Source organism: Narcine bancroftii, chromosome 8 (genome assembly GCF_036971445.1).
Source record: "Narcine bancroftii isolate sNarBan1 chromosome 8, sNarBan1.hap1, whole genome shotgun sequence".
In the NCBI taxonomy this organism is placed as follows: Eukaryota; Metazoa; Chordata; class Chondrichthyes; order Torpediniformes; family Narcinidae; genus Narcine; species Narcine bancroftii.
The window spans coordinates 6,581,429-6,606,669 of record NC_091476.1 but is presented as its reverse complement, the minus strand read 5'-3'; the positions used below and the strand labels follow the sequence as shown (position 1 = coordinate 6,606,669).

The following is a 25,241-nucleotide window of genomic DNA, read 5'->3' as shown; positions in this document are numbered from 1 at the left end:
TTCCTCAAAAAATTCCTATTAGTTGGTCAGGCAGGATCTTCCCTTCATGAAACCATGCTGACTTGGACATATCATATCGTGCACCTTGAGATATTTCATAAGCTCAAGCTCATCCTTGAGGATCGACTCCAATAACTTTCCAACTTCTGACCTCCTTTTTCTGCCTCCCTCCTTTCTTAAACAGCGGAACTACATTTGTGACCTTCTAGTCCTCCAGAACCATGCCAGAGTATATTGCCTCCACAATCTCTAAAGCCACCTCCTTCAGAAGCCTTGGGTGCACCTCATCCAGTCCAGGAGACTTGTCTATCTTTAGTCCATTCAGCTTGCTAAGCACCATCTCTCTAGTAATCCTGACTGTTCTTAGTTCTATTCCCTGAGGGAATAGGGAACAGGGGAATATTGGGGAGCAGGGTGGAACAATGAGGAAAGGAGAACAGTGGGGAACACTGCAGAACAGAGGGGAACAAAAGGGAGCAGGGGGAACAGATGGGAATCTGATGGGGAACTGTGGGAAACTGCTGGGAGAAAGTTGGGATTGGTGGGGAAAAGTTGGGGAAAAGGTGAAGAACGGTGGGGAACAGATGAGGAACAGTGGGGGACAAAGGGATTAATTGGGAACAGTTCGGGAACAGCTTCAGAACAGTGGGGAACAGTTCAGGAACAGCTGGGGAACAGTGGGTAATAGATGGGGAACAGTGGGGAACAGGTGGTAAACTGCAGGGAAAGAGTTGGTGTTGGTGGGGAAGAGTTGTGGAACAGGTGAAGAACAGTGGTTATAGCTATTGTCTTCCAGTGTGAAGACTGATGCAAAATCCTCATTTAGTTCCTCTGCATCTCTTTATTACCCATTATAATTTCTCCAGCATCATTTTCAATCGGTCCTACATCTACCCATGTCTCTCTTTCACTCTTTATCTATTTAAAAATACTCCTTTTGTATGTTATTAGCCAACTTCCTTTCATAATCCATCTTTTCTTTCCTAATGACATTCTTAGTTCTTAGTTTCTTTCTGTAAGTTTTTAAAAGTTTCCCAATCCTCTGTTTTCCCACTAATCTTTGCTTCCTTGTCTGCCCTCCCTTTTGCTTTTATTTTAGCCTTAACCTCTCTTGATAGCCACATTTGTGCCATTTTTCCATTCATAATTTTCTTTTGTCTTGGAATATTTCTATCCTTGGAACATCCTTTTTTCTTGGAATATATCATGACTGTGTGGCCAGGCACAATTCCAATGCCATCTACAAGTTTGCAGATGACACCACAGTTGTTGGCAAAATTACAAACGGCAATGAGGAAGTGTTCAGGAGAGAGATAGATCAGCTCATTGAATGGTCTAATGACAACAACCTTGCGCTCAACATCAGCAAAACCAAGGAGATGATTATGGACTTCAGTCCTCATCGAGTGGAGAGGAAAATTAACTGGGTCGTGGGTGTCAACATCTCCGAGGATCTGTCCTGGTGCCTCCACATTGATGCAATCACAAAGAAGGCTCCCCAGTGGCTTTACTTAGTGAGGAGTCTCAAGCGGTTCGGTATTTCACCGAAGACTCTCGTAAACTTCTACAGGTGTACCATGGAGAGCATTCTAGCTGGTATGGAAACACCAAATCTCAGGACAAGATAAAAACTCAAGGGTTGTGAACTCAGCCTATGACATCACAGGCACCAGACTTCACTCCATCGAGGACATCTGCATGAGGCAGTGTCTTAAAAAATCAGCCTCTATCCTCAAAGACCCCACCCTCCCAGGCCATGTCCTCTTCACTCTGCTACCGTCGGGGGGGGGAAAAGGTATAGGAGCCTAAAGACGAGCACTCAGTGGCACAAGGACAGCTTCTTCCCTGCTGCCATCAGATTCCTGAATAATCAATGAACCAAAGACACTGCCTCACTTTTCATGCCCTAGTATTGTTATTATTTAATTTAATTTCATTTTTTATTGTAATGTAAGATGGTTATAATATGTACGTTTGCTCTCTGACGCTGCTGCAAAACACCGAATTTCATGACTTGTTTGTGACGATAAACTTTGGTTCTGATCCTGCACTTTCTTTACTTTTGCAGAAATATCATCCAATTCTGCTCTGCCATCCCCCCATCGAGCTAACTTTTACAGTCAACTTGGGCCAGTTCCTCTCTCATCCCACTGTAATTTCCTTTGTTCCACTGAAATATTGACACACCTGATATCAGCTTCTCCTTTCCAAATTTGAAACTTATCACTACTTCCTAAGGATTCCATTACCTTTAATTCCCTAATCACCTCAGGTTCATTACACATCACCCAATCCAGAACCTTCTGGTGGGCTTATCGACAAGCTGTTCCAAAAAGCCATCTTGAAGGCATTCTACAAACTCTCTCTCCTGAGACCCAGAACCTTCCTGACTTTCCCAATCCCATTTAATGTGAAAATCCCCCATAACTATTTTGACATTTTCCTTCTGTCATGCTTTTTCTATTTCCAGCTGCAACTCGTAGTCCACTTCCCGGCTGCTGCTTGGGGGCTTGTATATAACTGCTATTAGGGTCCTTTTACCCTTGCCATTTCTTAACAACCCATAAGGATTCTACCACTTCTGACCCTATGTCCCTTCTTTCTAATGATTACCATCAGGGCCACATCAACCCCTCTACCAACCTGCCTATTGTTCCTATACACTGTGTACCCTTGGACATTCAGCTCTCAATCATATCTATCATTAATCATTTCTCAGTGATGGCAACAATGTCATATCTTTCAATCTGTAGCTGTATAACAAGGTCATCTATTTATTCTTAATGCTCCATGCATTTAAGTACAGTACCCTCCGACCAGTATCTGTTACCAATTTCTCTATTTCCATTGGACAGCCCAAATGATCTTGTCTTTTCACCTGCCTGACCTTTTTGTCATCTTTGCTGCACATTATTTTTGACTTTTTTCTATTTTCCTCTTTCTCAACTCTAACACCCTGGTTCTCTTCTACCCTAATCTCCCATCCCCCACAAGTTTAAACCCTCTCCACCAGCTCTAGCAAACCTGCCTGCCTGGATATTAGGCCCCCCTCCAGTTCAGGTGCAGCCTGTCCTTTTTGTAGAGGTCGGACCATCCCTAGAAGAGATCCTAATGATCCAGAAATCTGAACCCTTGCCTGCACCAACTCTTATGCCACGTATTCATCTGCCATAACTTCCTGTTTCTACACTCTCTGGCGCATGGCACAGGCAGCAATCCTGTTTGCTATACTAATGGGATTATTGTACACACATATATGAAATCTGTATGTACACACACAAACAACAGTAGTTTCCACGCCCCCCCCCCCCCCCCCCCAACCAATCCACTGGGTATATGTTCCAAAATCCCCAGTGGATGCCTCAAACTGTAGATAGCACTGAACCCGCTTAACTTCCACAAAACGTTCTGTGAAATAGGACATTATGCGATTATGGACTTTGTGCAAACACCATATTATATACTTAGCAAAATGATATGGGATACCATAGTGAACCTGTAAACTTTTATTATTTGTAAGTAGGGTTCAGTGTGGGAATGACATGGGGCTGAGGTATTAGTGTGGGAAGAGAGTGGGGCAGTCGAATCTGTTTCTGACTGTGGGTTACTGAAAATGTGGAAAGCAAAACTGCAGATAATAGTCTGTCTGCCTGCTTGTGTGTGTCTGTGTCTGTTTATTTATATATAGGTGTGTGCGTGTATTTATTTATTTACATACATGTGTGTTTATTTATATATTTGTGTGTATGTGTTTATTTAAATATGTGTGTGCGTGTCTATTTATTTGTGTGCGCGCGCGTCTATTTATTTATATATATATGTGCGTGTGTGTGTGTGTGTGTCTATTTATATATATATATATACGTGTCTGTGTATTTTATATATGTGTGTGTTTATTTATTTATATATGTGTGTTTATTTATTTATGTGTGTGTGTGTCTGTGTGCATGACTGTGTGTATAAAATATCAATGTCCCTTTGTTAAAAGTAACAACTTGTGGTGTCTTCAATGCAATAGAATTTTTCTTTGAAAGCAGAGAATATGAAAATGTCCACATTTGCTATTTGTATGGGTGTATTTGCTATTGGGTCAGAAACCTGGAACTTTCTATCCAATCCTGCGCTGTCTGTAAGGAGTCTGTACTTTTCCCCGGGGGCTCCAATTTCCTCCCACCATTCGAAACATACTGGGGGGTGTAGGTTAATTAGTTGTAATTGGGTGACACGGACTTGTGGGCTGAAATGGCCTGTAACTGTGCTGAATGTTCAAATTTAACTTTAAAATTTAAAGAAGAGCAAAGAAAACATATTGAGCATATAGCTTGTACTTTCCAAAAGGCTTTCACTGCACTTTCTAAACATAGCAGATAAATACTAGCTTTGTCAAATTTATCCATATACTATGAAAGGACATTTGAAAAATATTATCATGAATAAGCTATGAACAAATGGGTTAAAGTTGATTTAAAATTTAGAAAATTGAGTTGGTCCTAATCATGCAGAATTTCAGTGACCTGGATTCCAGTAAATGTGGGCCGCCTTTATGTTCCCCATTCACCATGGACTTACTGAATCTTGTTCAGAACCATAATGGAGCTGTGTAGCAAGGCCTTCATCAATGAAAGTGAAGCGGAGATGTCACATCAGTGTTGGGACCAAGTCTTTCTCACAGACAATGTCAAAAAACCAGAATATGGACTCAAAGGCAGATTAAGCATCATTCCTGAATTTTACATTTTAAATTAAATTTAAATTTAATTTTTAAAAATTAGGCCATTTCCGCCCACGAGTCCATGCCGCCAAATTTACACCCAATTGACTGTTCTAAGCCAACTGTAGTACTTGCTGCAGAATTGGAGGTCAAATAGAGTTTTAGTGAGCTTCTACTTCAGGTTGTTGCTCTGCTGGAGGAGTTCACGTGATGGAGTAGTGGCCAGTAGAATACCAGCCCTCTCCAGAAAAGAAGGAAAAAAGTGAAGAAAAAGCAAAGCCCCAGACACACAAATCACAACAAATAAAAAATAAAGGTGCGGAGAAAATGGCACCTAAGAAAGAAAAGCCAAAACCAATGGGAAGAAAAGAAGAAAGAAGGACGCTGGAAGAGAAAGATGCACAAAAAAGCAGGGACCTGCCGTGGAAAGAGGAGCCCACTCCCCGAGGTTAGTGGAGGCCCTGCAGGGTCGCGACCCACTAACTGCACGGAGCCAAATGGGGTGCGCAACTGCAACACCGACGGGAGGGAACAGCTGAGAGAGACCCGACAGCAGGACTCCCAGCTGGAAGATAAAGAAAACAACGGGAATGGGAGGGGTGAGAATGAAAAAAGGAAACTAGAGACACAACAGATAACCAACCCAGAAGAAGAGGACCAATATCAAGACACCATGGGGGAAAAAAAAATCCAACAAACTGAGACAAGCAGCTCAACAAGAAAGTCAGAAGAGACACATACAAGGAAGAGAAATAGAAGACACAAACCCAAGAGCAGACTCAGAAGAAGAAGGAGAAGACCAAGCTCTGCACAGAGGAATAGGAGGTAAAATGAATGGACATCTATGTACATAGATTTTTTTTAAATTTCAAGAACAAATGAAAGCATTAAAAGAATGGCTGACACTAGAAATTAGTGAAATGAAAAGAAAAATGAAAAGTACAGAAGAAAAAGTGAGTAGAATAGAGCTGGTCATAACAGATGTAGGGAAAGGATTAGAAAATGTGTAATGGCGGTAGATATGGAAGTGAATGATTTAAAAAGAAAATTGGAGGAAAATGATAAAAAAGTTAAACACAGGAGTTGTTAGCTCAGAAGATGGATATAATGGAAAACTATAGTAGGTGAAACAATATAAAGATAGTGGGCGTTAAGGAAGATGAAGAAGGCAAAGACATAAAATAATTTATAAAAGAATGGATCCCCAGGGTCTTGGGAATGCCAGAAATGCAGGAAAGAATGGAAATAGAAAGGGCACACAGAACACTAGCCCCGAAACCATAGTCACAACAAAAACCAAGATCCGTTTTAGTAAAATTCCTGAGATATACAAGAGAAAATATATTGGAGAAGGCAATGAAAGAAGACCAAAAACCACTGGAATACAAAGGTCAAAAAAAAAATTTCTACCCAGACAGAAGTTTTGAGCTCCTGAAGAAGAGGAAGGAGTTTAACATAGCAAAATCGATCCTATGGAAGAAAGGCTATAAATTTATGTTAAGATATCCAGTGGTGCTTAAAATAGTTATCCCGGGGCAGCAAAACAGACTGTTCTCAGATCCGGAGAAAGCACGAGAATTTGCAGAATGCTTGCAAGACAGAAAGAAAAATGAAGAGATGTAATAAGAACAAAGAATGACGACAAACTACATATAAAGAAGTAAAATTAATGTATAAGTAAGAACTAAAGGAGGAAAGAAAAGGGAAGTAAGGGTGAAGGGGGAAAAAAGAGGAGGGGGTTAAAATTAATAATTAATAAATAAAACAAAAAGAAAAAGAGAAGAAATGAGAGGGAGCTTTGTTGTAATGTGAAGATAAAAGTATTTTCTGGAGGGGGTTGGGTGGGAATAACAGTTACTGCAAAATCAGTTGTCACTTGCGAACGGGTTCGCAGTCCGAATGGAGAGGGGAGTTGTGGTTGCCCGGCAAGGGACAAGGGGCGACTCGGGGGGGGGGGGGGGGGAGGCACTTGGGGTTAAGGGAATATCAGATGTGGGTATGGTTGAAATATTTTGTTTTAGAAGTGTTGTCATACAGTGCGTTCAAAAAAAGAAAACTGAGAAATGGAAATGGGGAAAAGGGGAAAGGTGGTGGTGAGGAAGCGGAAATGAGATGTAAACAGAGTATGAGATGGCCATGTTGAACTATATGACTATAATACGATAATATTAACGGAATACATAACCAAATCAAAAGGAAGGGGCTACTAAATTTACTGAAAAAAGAAAAAATTGATATAGCATTTGTGCAGGAAACGCATCTAACGGAAGTGGAACACAAGAAATTAAAGAGAGACTGGGTAGGGCACGTAACGGTAGCATCATATAATTCAAAAGCCAGAGGTGTAGCTATATTAATCAATAAAAAGGTACCAATCAAAATAGAGGAGGAAATAATAGATCCAGCAGGGAGATATGTAATGATAAAGTGTCAGATATATTCAGAATTTTGGAATTTGCTCAATATATATGCACCTAATGAAGAGGATCAAAAGTTTATGCAAGATATCTTTTTGAAGATTGTAGATACGCAGGGGAATATATTGATAGGAGGAGATTTTAACCTTAATTTGGATTCAAAGATGGATAAAACTGGACAAAAGACTAGCAGAAAGAACAAAGTAGCCAAATTTATGGTTAAATCAATGCAGGAAATGCAACTTTTGGATATATGGAGGAGACAACACCCAAAGGAGAAGGAATACTCATATTATTCGGATAGACATAAAACATACTCAAGGATTGACCTGTTCCTGTTGTCAGCCCATATCCAAGGGAGAGTTAGGAAAACGAAATATAAAGCTAGATTGTTATCGAATCACTCATGCTACTTTAAAGACAGGATTTTAGAGAATTCATTGAGTGCCAAATTAAAATGTACTTTGAAATAAATACGGAATCAGTGAAAGATAAATGTATATTATGGGATGCAATGAAAGCCTTCATCAGAGGGCAGATAATAAGTTATGTAACTAAGAAGAAGAAGGAATACAATTGGGAAATAGAACAGCTGGAAAGGGAAATAGTAAGTACAGAAAAAGAACTAGCAACAGGGAAGACACAACAAAAAGAAGAGAATTAGCGGACAAAAAAATAAAATACGAAACACTACAAACGTATAAGGTGGAGAAGAACATAATGAAGACAAAGCAGAAGTATTATGAACTAGGAGAAAAAAATGCTTGGCAGCTGAAAACAGAACAAACTAAAAGAACGGTATTGGCATCAAGGAAGAAGGACAAACAAATTACATATAACCCAACAGAGATCAATGAAAACTTCAAGGAATTCTACGAGCAATTATACCGAACTGAGAACGAAGGGAAAGAAGACAAAATAGATCTGTTTCTAGCTAAAATTGAACTACTGAAATTGCAAGAAGAGGAGTAAAACAAATTGATAAAACCATTTGAAATAGAGGAAATACAGGATATATTAAAAAAGCTACCGAACAATAAAACGCCTGGAGAGGATGGACTCCCAATAGAATTCTATAAAACATTTAAAGACTTATTAATTCCTCCTCTCCTAGAAGTAATGAATCAGATTGAAGAAACACAAAGCATGCCAGATTCATGTAAAACAGCAATAATTACAGTAATACCAAAGATGGGGAAAGATCCACTAACACCAGCATCGTATAGACCAATATCTCTACTTAACTCAGATTATAAGATAATAGCAAAACTATTAGCAAACAGATTGGCCGACTGTGTACCAAAAAAAGTTAAACTAGATCAAAGTGGATTTATTAAGAAAAGACGAACAACAGACAATATCTGTAAGTTCATTAACTTAATCCATGAAGTACAATTGGTAAGTTTGGGATGTCCATGTAGTGGGGAGTAACAGTGAAAGAATTGGCACCAGTTAATTATTGGTAAGTTTGGGATGTCCATGTAGTGGGGAGTAACAGTGAAAGAATTGGCACCAGTTAATTATTGGTAAGATTGGGATGTCCATATTTGTCAATCCATGCACAAAGGTTACAACCATGTTCGCATGCATGGAACTGTCAGCATTTACTGGGAACATTTTGCTTTAACAGGATATTGACCCAAATAATTTGAGCATTAAATCTCTACCTGTACAAACACAGACCAATTCCTACTCTTTTTAAAAAAAAAAGTACAAACGTAGGAATGAACCCTTTTTCTTGATCTTTAGACCAGAAATTCCACTAAAAAGATGGAAGCCTATCTTTCACATTACAAACACAATATTTGTCTTTTTAAATATGGAATATTAAAACTAATGTTTATATTTTGATACTTCACATTTGAACTCATATAAAAAATGTTGCAAATGGAGAAGAAATAACATCTATTGTTTCAGTCGTTTTATTACAATTCTATGTTCTGAGCACTTTTATCTGACCCTCCATCACAGAATGTTTACTTGACTGCTTTTTCCAATTCCTCAAGTGAATTTGTGATCTTCATTTTTTTTGGAACCCTCTCTCGTAGCCTTCCTCTTCCCCTTTGAACGATCATAACTTTTTAATGTTTTATTTCTACGTTACTAACTTCATTAAATGACCTAGATGGGCCTGAAAGCATCCTTTTAATGTTCAATGATGGAACTTAACTAAGCCACTTGAAAAAAAAAATTACACCTTTCCTTTGTACACGCCATTGGTTACTGCTTTAAATCTGTGCATTTCTTAATTTTTTTTATTTTTAAAATTGTTTCAGAGAAACTGTGCAAACATTGGTCGGAGAATTGCAGGTTACAAACTGATGCCTCTCTGTACCGAGGTGATGTTCCCAAAAACCAGCCTGATTCTGTGCCCCATCGGGATTGGAAGCCACTTTTGCTGATTATACCTCTCCGTATGGGAATCAACCACATCAATCCAGTTTACATCAACGCGTTAAAGGCAAGTTTAAATCCAGTTTACATCAACGCGTTAAAGGCAAGTTTCAATCCAGTTTACATCAACGCGTTAAAGGCAAGTTTCAATCCAGTTTACATCAACGCGTTAAAGGCAAGTTTCAATCCAGTTTACATCAACGCGTTAAAGGCAAGTTTCAATACAGTTTACATCAACGCGTTAAAGGCAAGTTTAAATCCAGTTTACATCAACGCGTTAAAGGCAAGTTTAAATCCAGTTTACATCAACGCGTTAAAGGCAAGTTTAAATCCAGTTTATATCAACGCGTTAAAGGCAAGTTTCAATCTAGTTTACATCAACGCGTTAAAGGCAAGTTTCAATCCAGTTTACATCAACGCGTTAAAGGCAAGTTTCAATCCAGTTTACATCAACGCGTTAAAGGCAAGTTTCAATCCAGTTTACATCAACGCGTTAAAGGCAAGTTTCAATCCAGTTTACATCAACGCGTTAAAGCCAAGTTTCAATCCAGTTTACATCAACGCGTTAAAGGCAAGTTTAAATCCAGTTTACATCAACGCGTTAAAGGCAAGTTTAAATCCAGTTTACATCAACGCGTTAAAGGCAAGTTTAAATCCAGTTTACATCAACGCGTTAAAGGCAAGTTTAAATCCAGTTTATATCAACGCGTTAAAGGCAAGTTTAAATCCAGTTTACATCAACGCGTTAAAGGCAAGTTTAAATCCAGTTTACATCAACGCGTTAAAGGCAAGTTTAAATCCAGTTTATATCAACGCGTTAAAGGCAAGTTTCAATCTAGTTTACATCAACGCGTTAAAGGCAAGTTTAAATCCAGTTTACATCAACGCGTTAAAGGCAAGTTTAAATCCAGCACGGCTTTCTCAAAGGCTTTGTCAGAAGACTCTTGAATTCAATGCTTAGTCATTCGAGAATAATCTTGGAGATGCTTTGAAAGCAAGAAGTGATAGTAACATTATGAAAGGAAGGCGATGCTGAGTTGGAGCCAAGGCAGGGCAACAGCACGAGGCAGACGTTGGCTAACTGCCCATCGACTGTTTTGAACTAGAGTCGCTCTAGAATGTTTGTGAAGAACAACCCAGTGGGCATCCTTCGGCCCCAATAGAAGCAACTCTATGACCCACCGTTATGGTTTTGTCAAAGCTTTTCTTCTGAGTTTTATGTTTATGGTGGTTCTTTCAGCTCGCCAGGCAAAGTGGAATCATGGTGCTGTTCTCAAGAATTGTACACATGCAGAAGATTAATATTTTAGTTTTAAAAGGAATTGACAGTCTACTTTATTCTTTTATTATTTTTCTCATTTATATTTCGTGTTTTTGTTTATTCATGGATTATCAGTTCTAAAATATTTTGCCCTTGTGATGATCAATTCATTTTATTTTACATTCTAATTTATTTCTCTTCCAGGAATGTTTTAAGATGCCTCAGTCTTTAGGAGTTTTAGGTGGAAAACCAAACAATGCTTATTACTTTATAGGATTTCTTGGTAAGTAGATGGAGTGATTACTCAAGCCTCAATGGTGGATAGAATTGAATTTGTTGCTGGTGATGTTGGATAAGGCAGCCAAGGATATAAATAACTCCTACTTAATAACTATAATGTTGAATGATAACAAATGTATAAATTATGTAATTACTTATTAGAAATTCAGATCCACTTAAGGGAAAGAAAGTCTGAGTACAGGCCATCTCTGGGCAATGACTGCGTTCCATTTTGACAGATGTTCATAAATCGATCTTGTCATAAATTGGAAAATACACAAAATGACTTGATTGACATGGTAACTATATCTCCACACTTCTGTAATTAATGCATCAAATGTACACAAGACTGATAAGAAAGAACAATTACTATGAATATGCATTTATTGTCATATACGTAAGTAGAGTACCAATGCCTCAAAACTCTTGCTTGCTGCAGCCACAGAGATACAGTATGTAAGATAGTACAAATTAAATTACCACAGTATGCTATCAAATAGAAAGAGATAAATATAAAATGATAAATAAATATTCATGATTGGAGTGCAGACGAAAAACTGAACTTTCAACAGGTCTTTTGGTGGTCTGAGAGTAGTTTATGGTTAGGACTAATTTGTGAGCCTGATAACTGTTGGGGAAAAAAATGGACCAGGGTTATGTTGTGCTTGAAGGTAGCAGTGAGAAGAAATGGTGACCAAAGTGATGGGAATCCTTCATGATGTGCAAAGGGACTGGGGGGGGGGGGGGGGGGGGGGGGTCATCAAGCAGGATAACCTAAAGGTGAACCACCAGGTTGGATTGGCAGTAAAGAAAATGAATGCTATGTTGGTATTCATTTCAAGAGGAATAGTGTATAAGAGTAAAGATGTGTTGATGAGGCTCTATGAGGTATTGGAGAGACCTCGTTTGGAGAACTGTGTGCAGTTTTGGGCCCCTTATCTTAGAAGGGATGTAATGATATTGGAGAGAGTACAGAGAAGATTTAGCAAGATGATTCCTGGAATGCAAGGGCTAACATATGAAGAACGTTTAGCAGCATTGGAGTACAGAGAATGAGAAGCGATCTCATAGAAGCATTTTGAATGCTGAAAGGATTGGACAGAGTAGATGTGAATAAGATGTTTCCCTTGGTGGGTGAATCCAGGACAAGAGGGCACAGTCTTAGCATTAGAAGGTATCTATTTAAAATTGAGATGAAGAAAAATTTCTTTAGTTAGAGGATTGTAGATTTGTGGAATTTGTTGGCACCTACAGCTGTGGAGGCCGGATCATGGGAGGAGTTTAAGGAGGAGATTGATAAGTATCTAATTAACCAGGTTATCAAGGGATATGGGGAAAAGGCTGGTATTTGGAACTAGATGTGAGAACAGTTTAGCTCAGGCTGGAGTTGTGGAGTGGACTCAATGGGTCAAATAGCCTACTTCTGTTCCTTTATCTTGTGGTGTTAGCTGCCTTCTTGAAGCAGTGTTTCACATAGATATCTTCAAGGAACAAGAGGTCAGTGTCCATGATGGACTTGAATAGGTTTGCTATTTTCTGTAGCCTTAAGCATTTCTGGGCACTCAAGCTTCCTTACCAGACCACAATGTAGCCAGTCACCATACTTTCCACAGTCCAACTGTGGAAGTTCGATGGAGTATTAACAACAGCCCAAATCTCACAAGACTTCTTTAGAAAGTTGAGGCATGAGTGTGCCTTCTTCTCCCTCACTATATGGAATCCTAGGATCTTGAAAGCTTAATTAGTCTTAACTATTATTCTAAAAAAACTATGCCCTCTGGTTCTTGACTCTTCCACAAGAGGAAATATCATTTCAGTGTATACTATACCCATTCCCTTCAAATCTTAAACGTTTCAATAAGAAGTGGCTCTCATTCTTCTAAACTCCAATGAGTAGGGTACAAGCTATTTAAACTAACTGTTCTGTACCTGGGATCATCACAGAAAACCTCCTCTGAACCACTCAAAGGAAATTATTCATTTCCTAACATAGGGGACCTTGAACAGTTGAACAATCAGGTTTCTCTACTTTTATATTCATTGCCCTCCCTCCCCCCCCCCCCCCTTGAACAATGGCCAACATTCCATTAGCTTTCCCTATTACTCGCTTCAATTATGTACTAACCTTCTGGGTTTCGTGGACAAGGGCCCCAAAATTCCTTCTTTTGCAGATTTCTGCAAGTTTTCTCCATTAAAATGCAGTGGAACTCAATAATTTGGCATCCAGTAACCACTTATTTTAGGATCTGAAGATGCAAACCCCCCCCCAGGCCAAGGTGGTTTAAAAATAAATCCTTCCACAGTATTAATTTTTGGTTCTTTTCACCAGTCTTCTTTGGCCTCTGTCCACTGGCTCTTGGCCCTTTTGCTAATGAGAAAACTTACTCCCTATCAACTCTGCTTCTATTATTTATAATTTTTAACAACTCTATTTGGCATTATCCCACACTAACCTAGGGAGTCTTTTTTTGAGAATCTGAACTTGGCATATATAATTGGGTCATCTAGAATTTGGATCAGGTAGATAGGCTGTAATTTGTATTAAATAAGTTGTACTGAGTACAATATGTCAGTATTGTGCAACGATGTAGAATGCAAAGGTGGTGATGTACGGTAATTTTTATTAATTCATCCTGGTGCGACGCTGAATGCTACACATATGACTGAAATATTTTCTGCTGTCTACATAGGAGATGAATTAATCTATTTGGACCCCCATACTACTCAGGCTGCAGTGGACACAGAGAATGATGGGAGTGTGGATGACCGCAGTTATCATTGTCACCGAGCACCTTATCGTATGAAAATTACAAATCTCGACCCTTCAGTAGCTTTAGTGAGTGATACAACCCAATCCTGTTTTGTTGTCTCAACCATGAATATCACTTGTAATGACTAATCTCTCAAAAAATGATTTGTTTCGCCGAATCAGAATTTTGATAAATTTTCAGTTTCAATTTATTGTCATGAACAAATCACAAAATTGGTTGTTTGGGACAGTAATCACAGTGAAAATATTGCTATAAATTACATTTTAAAATAAATAAGTTAGTGCAAAAAGAAGAGAAAGTGAGGTAGTGTCTGTGGTTCAATGTCCATTCAGAAATCTGATGGCGGAAGGGAAGAAGCCGTCCTTGTGCCACTGGGGATTCGTCTTCAGGTTCTTGTACCCCCTTCCAGATGATAGCAGAGTGAAAAGAGCATGACCTGGGTGCTGGGGGTCCTTGAGGATAGAAGCTGCTTTCTTAAGGCACTGCCTCTTGTAGATGACCTCGAACAAGTGAAGACGAATGGCCATGATGGTTGCTGCCTGAGTTCACAACTCTCTGTGTTTATTTCTTGTCTTTTTCTTTGGCATCTCCATATAGCACTGAAGCAGGCCCTTCATCTCAACAAATCAGAACTAACGCTCATACTTCAATTGGGTCTTGTTCTGTCCTTGTTCATCTAAAGCTTTTTGCAAAACCTTCTATCTTCTTTTGCCTCATATGCTTGAACCGCCTCCTTCAAATGTATTTATAATGTACACTACAATGAATTGGTGTTTCATGTTCTCACCACTTTTGGGTAACTTGCTTTATCTGAATTCTTTAATGAATTTTCTTGTAACGGTATTGTATTGGTGATCTCGAGAATCAACATTCCCAGTGACTTGTCCTGCCCCACGTCGATGAAGTGGCCATGAAGGTGCACCAATGCCCTGAATCCCTCAGAAGGCTGAGGAAATTTGGCATGTCACATGCATCTCTTAACCATGTCTACAGAGGGTGCAGCCCTGTGTAGAGTGGGAACTGCTCCACCCAAGCAAGAAACTGCAGAGGGTGTGAACATGGCTCACAAACCCCTTCCCCCTCCCTCTCCTTGTGCTTAACATTTCGACAAGTTGTTTTTAGTACTTCCTAAATCCTTTAACAGAACATTTTCTTGTTTGTCTAATTGCTAGGACATTTTCCTATTTTATTGTAGTTTATAAATAAGTTTGTTTTGTTAAGATTGTTAATAAATTTTGTTGACAGGCAAATGTTTACATTCAGGTCCCATTTCTTAATGCTCATGTTTGAATGCAGAAAAGAGGAATTATAGGCAAAAAGAGCATGTCAAACATAACACTTTATGGAAAAATGTAATTTATTCATTGGGCCCCATGTATCTGTTGATATCCCTTTCCTTTAGTTCCTGAGTTATTGGTGTTTAGTCCTGCATGTTTAACTGTCACCATCTCTGTTTTCAAAGATCCAGTTCTTCCCTTGTCCATGTGCCATTTGATGTAAATGGTTTTTTTTTAATCAATGTTCTGTTTCCCCTTATAAGCTATGTTGCTTTTCCGTTATTTGTGTTCAATAGATGTTTTCCTGTACCTGTCACTATGTCCTGAAAATATTCTCAGACTACATTGATTTTGTTTGCACAAAGTTCAATGCCACAAAGGGAAATCTTTCATTTTCTCAGAAAATGTCATTTATTAGCCATGTAAATGACATTTTGTGAATCTCAGAATCTCTATCATTCCGTTCGTGTATTTGTATCCTTTTGGTTACCCTTCTAACACTTTTTCTTCACATATACTGATTTTTACGAAATATTCGTAAGTAACTTATTCCTAACCATCATTCTCAAAAATGCTTCAGCTGCAGGCTCTTGCATTTTAAAAAAAGTTGCTGTTAATCACCCCCACATTAGAAAGTTTGGGACTTCCAGGTATGTGCTGAATTCCCAAATTTGCTATCTACTCTTCACTGGGGTTTGATGACTCTGCTTCTCAGCACTTGAGCTCTTCGAGTTTGCTGAAGCAAGAACTTGCTGCATTTCTCTAACAATTCTGCTTGAGGACTGGCCTGTCACATTGTGTGTCCATCATTTCAATGGGCAGCAATGAAAATGGGGAAGGGGTCATTTATAATTTTTTTTAAATTAATCGAGTTTATTTTCAATGTTTGGATTGTTTTAATTTTATTTGCTAAAATGCTTGATTCATTAATTTTTTGATAATTTTTGAATGCTTTTGAACACCTGACTTTCAGAAGCATTTGCTGCCCAAGAGAGGTTTGACAACAAGTTTAAGCCTGCAACTAAATTGTTTTTCTCTATTGATCTGTAAACCAAGCCTTGCTCTCGCCCACCCTCATCATACAGCATTACCAGCACACCCTTTACAATTGGGATGGCTCCAAGCAGCAAGCCAATATTGCAGATGTCAGATAGATTTCTACTTAGTTTGGTCACTGTCGAGTACTGGATGCTTGTCACTGGCAACAAATTCTATTCACTAAGTTTAATAGGATCTAATCACAGTTAATGATTATCTCATTTTTATCAATGCTTTTGAGTTTCTAATTAATGCTAGGTCTATTTTTAACTTTATATCAAAAGAACAGATTTCAGATAACAAATTGATATTAAGGGATTTGGAGCAAAAGTTATTTTATAAAATGTGATTTTTGATATCTTCGATGAACAAGGAGCTTGAATAATTATTACAATTCTTAAATAAAAACAGAAAATGCTGGAAATACACAGCAGGTCAAATCACAGAGCTAGGAAGAGAAACAGTTAATATTTCAGATCAAAGTCGTAGTCAGAACTCAGTTACTTATTACAATTTATCGAAGGTTGAGATGTTTCCACTCGTGGGAGAGGCACGAGCAAGGGGACAAAGCTACAAACTAAGGTGCCAGTCATTTAAAATTGAGGTGTGTGGAAATATTTTCTCTGAGTGCAGTGAACCTCTACCCCAGGAGACTGGATCATTAGATTTGTTCAAGATGACGTTAGATCAATATTTGAAAGATCACTGAATTGAAGGCAATGGGAAACAGACACAGCAGAGGAGTTAAGGTCAGCATAGATCAGCCATGATCATGTTGAGTGGAAGGGCAGGCTTGAGGGGCCTATACCAGCTCCTGTTTTTTGGTATTCTCTGGCTTCAGAATCCTGGTGGTGTCCATTCCACTTTTTTAAAGTCATGCAGCAACTCTGAAAGGGCAGAATCTTAATGCTACACAAGAAGAGACAAGCAATTCCCATTCTTTGTGTGGTACTTGCGCTGATAAAGACACTATCACTATGTATTTCAGAAAGCACAACAGCACCACCTGTTGTGAATATTATAATGCACTTCCAAATGGCAAACCTAGATATCACTGATCTTTAGCAACTGGTATTGAAATATTTGAATAACCTCTGTGGACACACCATATATGAAAACCAGAGACTAATGTTGATAGGAATTTTAGAGGTATTTCGGAACAGGTCCCCCGTTCCCCCCCCCCCCTTTGCTTTGTACAGATTAACTAGAAACTGTGGTGGTTTATACATCCTGATCTACACTTGTAGATATGACATTGAATTGGAGAATTGCATGGCAGTGCTAGGTCAGGGAATCAGCGTATTATGGTACAGAGGGAGATGACTTGATCCTATGTGAATGCACACTCCTTTAGAACAAGACACTTAGTTCAATTCCTTACAAACTTAAAAAAATATATTTCCATATGATTCCTGGGAAAGCCTGAGGCATTTCAACAATCCTCAAGTAAAAATATTTTTAATGCTTATTTTAATTTTTCTCTTGTCATCTTAAACATAAGCACCCTGTCGATCAGTGGAAATAGTTTTTCCCAAATTATCAAAATCCTCGCAGTTTGTGTGACATTGATAAACGTAGGTATAGCAACCTATTTGCACAGGCCTAACATATTTTATAAATTTGCATTATAATGGCACGGTTTACATTCTAGAATGTCACAACACACCAGCTGCTAGGAAATGTAAATCACGAATGTCAGTTGACTCACCACTGATTGTAATAAGTAGACACTGGGACAAACATCCGTCTTCAATACTGGTTCCTCATTTCCTTTTCAAGACATTCACCCAAATTACCCAGTCAAGATCAAGAACATCTTCACGGGCAAAACTTTATGTTTGAGAGTGATTATTTGATTAATTTTGTTCTGCCTTTTGGGTATAAACTTCATCTTTTTTTTTCTTGGGTCACACATCAATGTTAGGTGACTGAATATTTTTTAGGCTATATATCTGTGATGTGCACAAGTTCATTTTCACAATTAATTACACACAAAGCCCTAAAGGTCTATTTATTCAAAGCAGATGGTAATTCTCGACCCAGATGACACACCCCATTAGCTAAGTCTAAACAACATTAGTACAAATGTTGTAATAATTAAGGGTCATTGTCCCCAAATGTGGACAAATGTAGTTCTGTTAAAGTAAAACAAATTTAGACCCGATGAGAAGGATTGCTTAGTTTCTCATTAGTTATCTTGCAAGAATTGTCCCTCCTGATGGATGAGTAACTTGTAGGACTTTCTCCAATCAAAGGGGAAGAGTTCTGGTTTCAGGGCAGTTGTAGCGGCTGCTACACACAGAAAACACCTGGACTCGGTGGGGTTTCCAGTAGAACTGTTTATTTGAATTTTGGGCGCGCCCCTTTAAGACCAACGGGAGTTCCACCCCGCACAGCAGTGACGTCATCACGTGGCCCGGGGTGCGAGCTGTGGCCTGAGCCACGAGGCAATGAGCAAGCCCTGACAGCGCCATCTTCTGCAGCTGCCCCGCCAGCGTGGCGGTTCAAACGGGGATGGTTTGCTCACAGAGATGTGTGCCGCCACACAGTATTATTTTTGCTAGTCAAATTAGCTACGTCATCTAACTTGAGTACTGCAAATCTGTTTGCTTCAGGCGTTATGTTACAGAGTCTTCCACAGATGCAGCAAATTCTTATTTTCTGTTTCAAAGAATGTCATCTCATAAAATTTTAAACTTCCCAGCAATCACTCATTTTCCTTATCCCCCCTCCATAAAGGGTCACTAAAAGGTCACGTGGCATTCACATCACAGATTTCACGCTAAGGCCCAAGGACCTCTTCAGAAGTAGCATGGTTGAACTTGATATAGACCTTGCTGTGCCCTATCTCACAGCACCTGAAGGAAATATTTTGCTCTAAGGGTTCTGAGCTATGAAGAGACCAGATATTGTATGCCACAGATTTAATTTGTTTGCAGATAAAAGAGAAAATTGAATTTTACCTCTTGGGTGTAGTCCAAACAAAAATGACTCCTCTTAGTCCTCCACTAATGCTGAGGTAAGCACAGGAGCATCATTGATCAGAGGTTCCTTGGTCATCTTGTTTGCCTTCTGCTCTTAATTTCCTGCAGGGAAGGAGCTTGCTGTGAACAGTTGTAGGGTGCTTGGATTTGCCAGTATACTGGCCTGAATGTACATACACACAATTCATTCTGCTAACATTTAATTTACATATTTTAAATCTAATGATGTCAAAGTATGTAAATTAAAGGTTTAGACCCCACATGCCTCGTGCATAATTGCATCCTATTTGATGGTTTATCTATTTTTCTTGACATCTGCTTCTTATTACAGGGATTTTTTTGCAACACTGAAAGAGATTTTGAAAACTGGTGTAGTTTTGTACAGAAGGTATGAAATTATTATTTTTTTATTCAATCTAAAAAATAAAATAATTCATTTTCCAAGATATGGGTATAACTGGGAAAGCTTGCATTTATTGTCCATCACTCTTGGATTGAGAGGGTGGTGATGAGCAGCTGCCTTGACTCCTGCAGGTCCTTTTTAGTCATTGGTGTTGCTAGAGCTAAGAATCCTTTGGTTTTCTTTATTTCTAAGCTCATTTTGTTTATTGAGGGGAAAAACCTCTGTCACTAAAGGGAGCACAGTCTTTTTCGTCGTTAAGAACCAGAGGGTTTCTAGGAATATAATATGCACTTGTAGACATTCTTTTTCAGTTCTTTGCTCAGACCAGAAGGAAGTGTCATTTGCAAAAGGAAGCCTAACATTTAAGAAAGGATTTTCTTCAGTAGCCAAGTGACACATATTCCATCAGCACGTGCAAGTATGAGATTGGCCTCACACCAAAGAAATTTGGCAAGTATTGTGGACACCGATTCACCTAGCCAAGGTTTAAATGTTTCTGAGGAGCTTGCCATTATGATCATTAATTTATCGGTGTCCACATTGTACAATGTACATATGCACCAAAGTTATTTTTTGCTGCAACCAAATAAATGCTTGTATTAGACCTGGCTACGTTGGCTATCTTTTGTAGCCTCCCGGCTGTGATAATAAGGCATAGAGAATGAAAAGGTTTTTAACCTCTATCAGTTTATATTGGCTTAAGATCCAGAACCTGAGACCAAGTGGATGTGGCATAAATTAATATGTTAAGTCTATATAATAAAATAAATCCTTGCTTTATCTGTGTCATAATGACCTGAACATCAAATTGACAGGAAATCCTGAAGACACAAAGTTTCCGAATGTTTGAACTAGTTGAGAAGCATCCTGCACATTGGCCTCCATTTATCCCTGCAACTAAACCTGAAGTACTGACCACAGGTGCAGGTGAGGACTATGCTAAGACATTTATTTTATTTAATATCCCAGTTGTCATTTCAAGACACCACTTCTTCCCTGTCGTTTATGCCAACCACTTCAGTGATATTCTTTGCTGAAGCTACATCCTGGCCTACATTCTGCCTGGTGATATTAACCCAATTCATTCTCACTTCTCAGCACCGCCTTCTCTCCAATGAACTAATTCTACCAGGTCAGAATTTTTCCCAGGACTTGTTTCGAAGTAACAAACTGCACTCGTTCACTTCTTACCATGCTACTATTTATACTCCACCATGGGCTGCAAAATACAGTCCTCAAACCTTTATATTCCTCCAGAATCTTCCTCAAAATTTCCTTCATTTTCCATGTCCCTCCTTCCTGACTGTTCCCTTATAAACTGCTTTGCCACAGTTCAATCCTCAAGTTTGTCGAACCATTTTAGATTCGTTTTGTTATTTAACTTTTAACAAGGAAATGAAAATGTTCTTATTCTGCTGTATCAAAACATTACTGACATAAAGAAGGGAATGAGATATTCTATTGGGTTAATTAATTTTCCTTTCTCCAGTACATGTCTTATTCCTAATTGGTGTTGAATAATCCATGAATTTTTTCTTTCCTGTTTAATTTGACACTTGAATCAACATCTTTATCAGCAAGAAATGACCAATTTCCAGTATTTTCTCTCCTTTCTTAGAGTGCTGCCAAGTAAAAAGTCATGTTTACTTTTGTATTTTTGACCTCCCCAGAGTTTGTCGAGCCAGCTGACAAACTGTTTGAATCGGAAGAAGAATTTGAGATCCTGAATGTCTAAAGCATATGGTTGGAACCCCCCTCCACACATTGACTATTGCGGCGAAGTGACCACAACAGAGACTCACTGTTTTTACCAATTGAGCAGCTTTTTTAACAAGTGCCTGATTTCATAAGGATTGAAGAAACTTGGAGTATGATTGAAGATGATGAAATAATTTTCATCTAATGAGCGGTTTGCTTGCCAAGTACTGTAGTTTACTCCCAACCTCTTAATTAACTTTGAACAATATAAGGAAAGACCAGAGTTTTCCAAAGAATGGATCCTCTTCTCTTTCATGGATCTAACAGAAACGAGTGCTAATTAGAAAATGTTCTTAAGAGGAATTGATGGGGCCGGACAACAATGAGACAAAGGACTGGGTCCCAATGGAAGAGGACTTCTGATATGGAAATGCAGTACTGGCTGCCTGTTTGTGTTAGAGAAATCTGGAGCTAATCGTACTTCTCAATTGATGAGGGTTTCCCCCTTCTCTACTCAGTTGAGTGCTGGACTGCATGCCTCATTCAAGTCTTTTTTTTAGGCAGTGGTATTATCCATGAAGTTTAATTCTATTTGTTATTTTTCAGTATTACTGTGTGCAATTCTGTGTATATAGAGTAATCCATATGTACTGATTCTGCATTTACAATATATTTATAGTATCCCATCCAGAGTTTTGTACACTCCATCAGTGTTCATTATGTAATCAAAATGTTTAGTACAATTTTTGGTGTAACACATCCATGCAGTTCTTGCGTACTGTATCTGTGTTACTTCTGAACTTCCAAAAAGTTTGTTTGGTTATTATAAATTTTGAAATGTATAAAGAATAGCAAACCAATATACAGTTCAAAAATGCATGCATGTTAAAAATTGATGCACGTATAAAATATGACATCTGGGAGCTGGACGACACCTTTTAAAAAAAAAGTGATTTATTTCAAAAGCTGCTGAGAACTTTAGATAACAATATCAACTTCTCCTCAGGCATAGCCTGTCCTACCCTGTGAGACCATCTCCTTTGTTTTGATGGACACACAATTAATATGTGGAAACCTGAGTGGAGAGACATTGAGTACTGTATATATAAATAATGATGGGCTTACAAAAAAACCCTACACAGTAGAACCTCAAGCTCTATGCTTAAGTAGCTTCTTAAATATTCTTAATTTTTCAGTCTTACTGGGAAAGGTCTGGTTGGGTAATAAATAATGCTAATTTTTAATAAAATAAAGCTTGAAATCTTGCCGAATGGATCTCTCCTTTGAGAATATCGCCAAGCCATATTCCTCTTTCCCTGCAATTCAAGACCTGTTTCAATTTTATTTTTTCCTGTTCTGATGAGATGTTAACTCTTTATACATAACTACCTGAATTGCTGTGCAATTCCATCACTTTAATTATGGATTTTCTGTTCAACAAATCAGATTTCACTTAAGGAATGAAAAAAAAATCCATAGATGTTTATCATTTGTCGTCGTGTGATTTTCCCTGAAGACAGTAAAGCCAGCGAGAAAGAAATTCTGAAAGGAAAACATCCTCCATTTGTTGGTTCAATTTCCATTGCGAATGTTATAGAAGTCTCATTCCTGCCCTGTAGTAAAGAAAACTAAATCTGCAACCATAAAATCGAAGTAATATTGTAGAATATCAATAAAAGACAAGCCTTTGTGGTAATCTTACAAGTAGAAATACTCTTATTATTAGTTAAATAACAATTGGTAATTTGGATTAAGCATTTCCAGGAATTTACTCTCAACCTTCATTGACGAATATATTTAATCTGGTCAGGATAAATAATAAACATAGGTCTGAGCCCAAATAATGAAATTTACTGACCATTAGAGAATGGGTCAGGGAAACCGTAACACTGTGGAACATGAACAATTTGGAAGTGGCACTGGAAAGTGAAAGCTTTATTAGTTATTAAAATACAAGCTTTTATTTACAATTCCCCACATCATTTGAATAATTGAAAAGGATGACCACAAATTAATGGAAAGGTTGGTTGAGATAATATTCCAGAGCTATAGAATTTATAAACTTTCAATTTATCATGTCTTATGAAGTAAGCAATTGCACAAGTAAGTGAAAACTGAAAATAGCCACATAAATCCAATTATACATGGTTTCATTTCCTTATTCAGCAAATATTCATAAATGAAACTGTTGGAAGTTGCCTTCCATTCATCACAACTGTAGGATTTTAGCTTTAAATATCATAGATTCATCTGTTAACAGTTAATAATTCTTATTCATGGATCTTAACTTTTCAATGTTCAGAATATGTGAGGTGCCCATTCTAACAGCAAATCAACAGGCTCACTGTCAGGCAATATGCATTTATGAATTGGGCAGTTCACTAATTCCTAGTAAAAACATGGAGATGTTGGAGGAATTCAGTAGGCTTTGCAGTGTCCATAAAGATATATCACCAATGATTTGATATGAGTAAAATGCAGACAGGTGGCTGAATGAAAAGGCTGGGGAGGAGGGAAGAATGGCCACAGGGAGGAGGACAGACCCACAGTATTAATTGGGTATGATGAGAGGAAAGGTGATTGGAGTACGGGGGTTTGTTGATATGACAGGAGGCCAGTTAGCTCCTGATGTCACAATTAGCAGTGAAACTTTTTAAATATCCAACAAAAAGCCAAATCAGAAACACTAAACAAGTGACTAATTCTAGCATCCTGCCTTCTGCCATGAGAAGCCCAGCCTCCTGCCCATAGGCCTAGCCACGCCACCCTTGCTTCTCTCTACTGGTCTGGTTTGTACTGAAAATGTGTTTGGTTTTCATTTCTGCTGCCTTATAGCTGACCAAGTATGTCATTAATCCACTTGGGTTGGTGTCCAAATTACAGGGTATCCATTCCCATGGAGAATGCTGGGTGGGAGTTTGCAGGTCTCCACTGCCTTCCTTCCATCTTGGCAACTTTTGGAGGGACATTGCTCTAGAAAATCAGTAGGCAATAGAAATGTAATTGGAAAAGTGAACTCTGAGGAGGATCAATCAGGTCTGAAAAAAGTTAGTTTACGTAAGCAAGACCAGGAAAGATTTCAAAAATGGTTTTTAATTTAATAGGAAGAATTGTAAAACAGAATATGAAAAAAAGCACAAAACTAGTAAATTGTGGTACTCAGAGAAAGCTGAGAGGACTCGTACTGCCTTGCAGAATGACTTGGATGTGGATGTGGGAAGAGTGATCATTAAGTTTATGATGGGACAATAACTGGCAGAATTCTTGATAATGGAAGGTAGGCTTAGGCTCCAGAGATGGCAGCATGTTGATGAAGTAGGTTGAAAAATGGCAGATGGAGTTTAATCCAGACAAATGTGAGGTGATACATTTTGGCAACACTAATGAGACTGGGCAGACACCATCACTTCTTCAGGAATACTGAGGAACTCAGAATCTTGGTCCAGTCCAGAGATCAAAGATGATAGGCATATGGAATATCCAATCCAGAGTAGGGGCATTGTGCTCCAACAATCTTGACTAGTCATCATATCAGAGGAAGGATGTGTTAACACTGGTGTGGGTGCAGAGGAGGTTCACCAGGACGTTGCTTGGGATGGAACAGTTCAATTACTACGAGAAATTGGAGAATGTAGGTCAGTTTGTTTACATTTGTTATCTATTTACAGTTGTTTGTTTACATGTTCACGCTATGTACAGTTTATTTTTTTGCTCTACCAATTAGTACTCACAGGAAAGAGGAATCTCAGGGTTGTATGTGATATCGTGCATGTGGACAATAAATCTGAATCTTCTTTCTGGAGTGAACACGATCAAGAAGGGGCACGATCATATCAAATTATGAGGGGTATAGATAAGAGAAAAGTTTCCTGCAGTCCACCCTATCAGAGGTAAATAAAACTAGAGGACACAGGTTTAAAGTAAAGCATTAGATATTCAGTGGTGATATGAGGTGGGGTTGGGGGGGGGGTGTCGGTGGGGGAACATTCTTCATCCAGAGAAAGTTGA

General features: G+C 38.5%; 1 protein-coding gene and 1 long non-coding RNA gene across 2 annotated transcripts in view; one reads left to right on the top strand and one right to left on the bottom strand.

The window, feature by feature from the left end:
• The window catches only part of atg4a (autophagy related 4A, cysteine peptidase), a 44,021-nt gene extending 21,523 nt beyond the window's left edge, over nt 1-22,498 (top strand). Inside the window, exons 8-13 of the mRNA XM_069892774.1 lie at nt 9,405-9,589; nt 10,988-11,066; nt 13,753-13,898; nt 19,464-19,520; nt 20,351-20,462; nt 21,206-22,498. Of these exons, the coding sequence (XP_069748875.1) occupies nt 9,405-9,589; nt 10,988-11,066; nt 13,753-13,898; nt 19,464-19,520; nt 20,351-20,462; nt 21,206-21,270 (644 nt within the window). The 3' untranslated portion in view covers nt 21,271-22,498. The remainder of the gene's footprint in view (nt 1-9,404; nt 9,590-10,987; nt 11,067-13,752; nt 13,899-19,463; nt 19,521-20,350; nt 20,463-21,205) is intronic.
• Nucleotides 1-25,241, bottom strand: part of LOC138740311 (uncharacterized) — a 122,280-nt gene that overhangs the window by 9,364 nt on the left and 87,675 nt on the right. The window contains exon 4 of the long non-coding RNA XR_011342821.1: nt 19,112-19,234. This is a non-coding gene — a long non-coding RNA (uncharacterized lncRNA). The remainder of the gene's footprint in view (nt 1-19,111; nt 19,235-25,241) is intronic.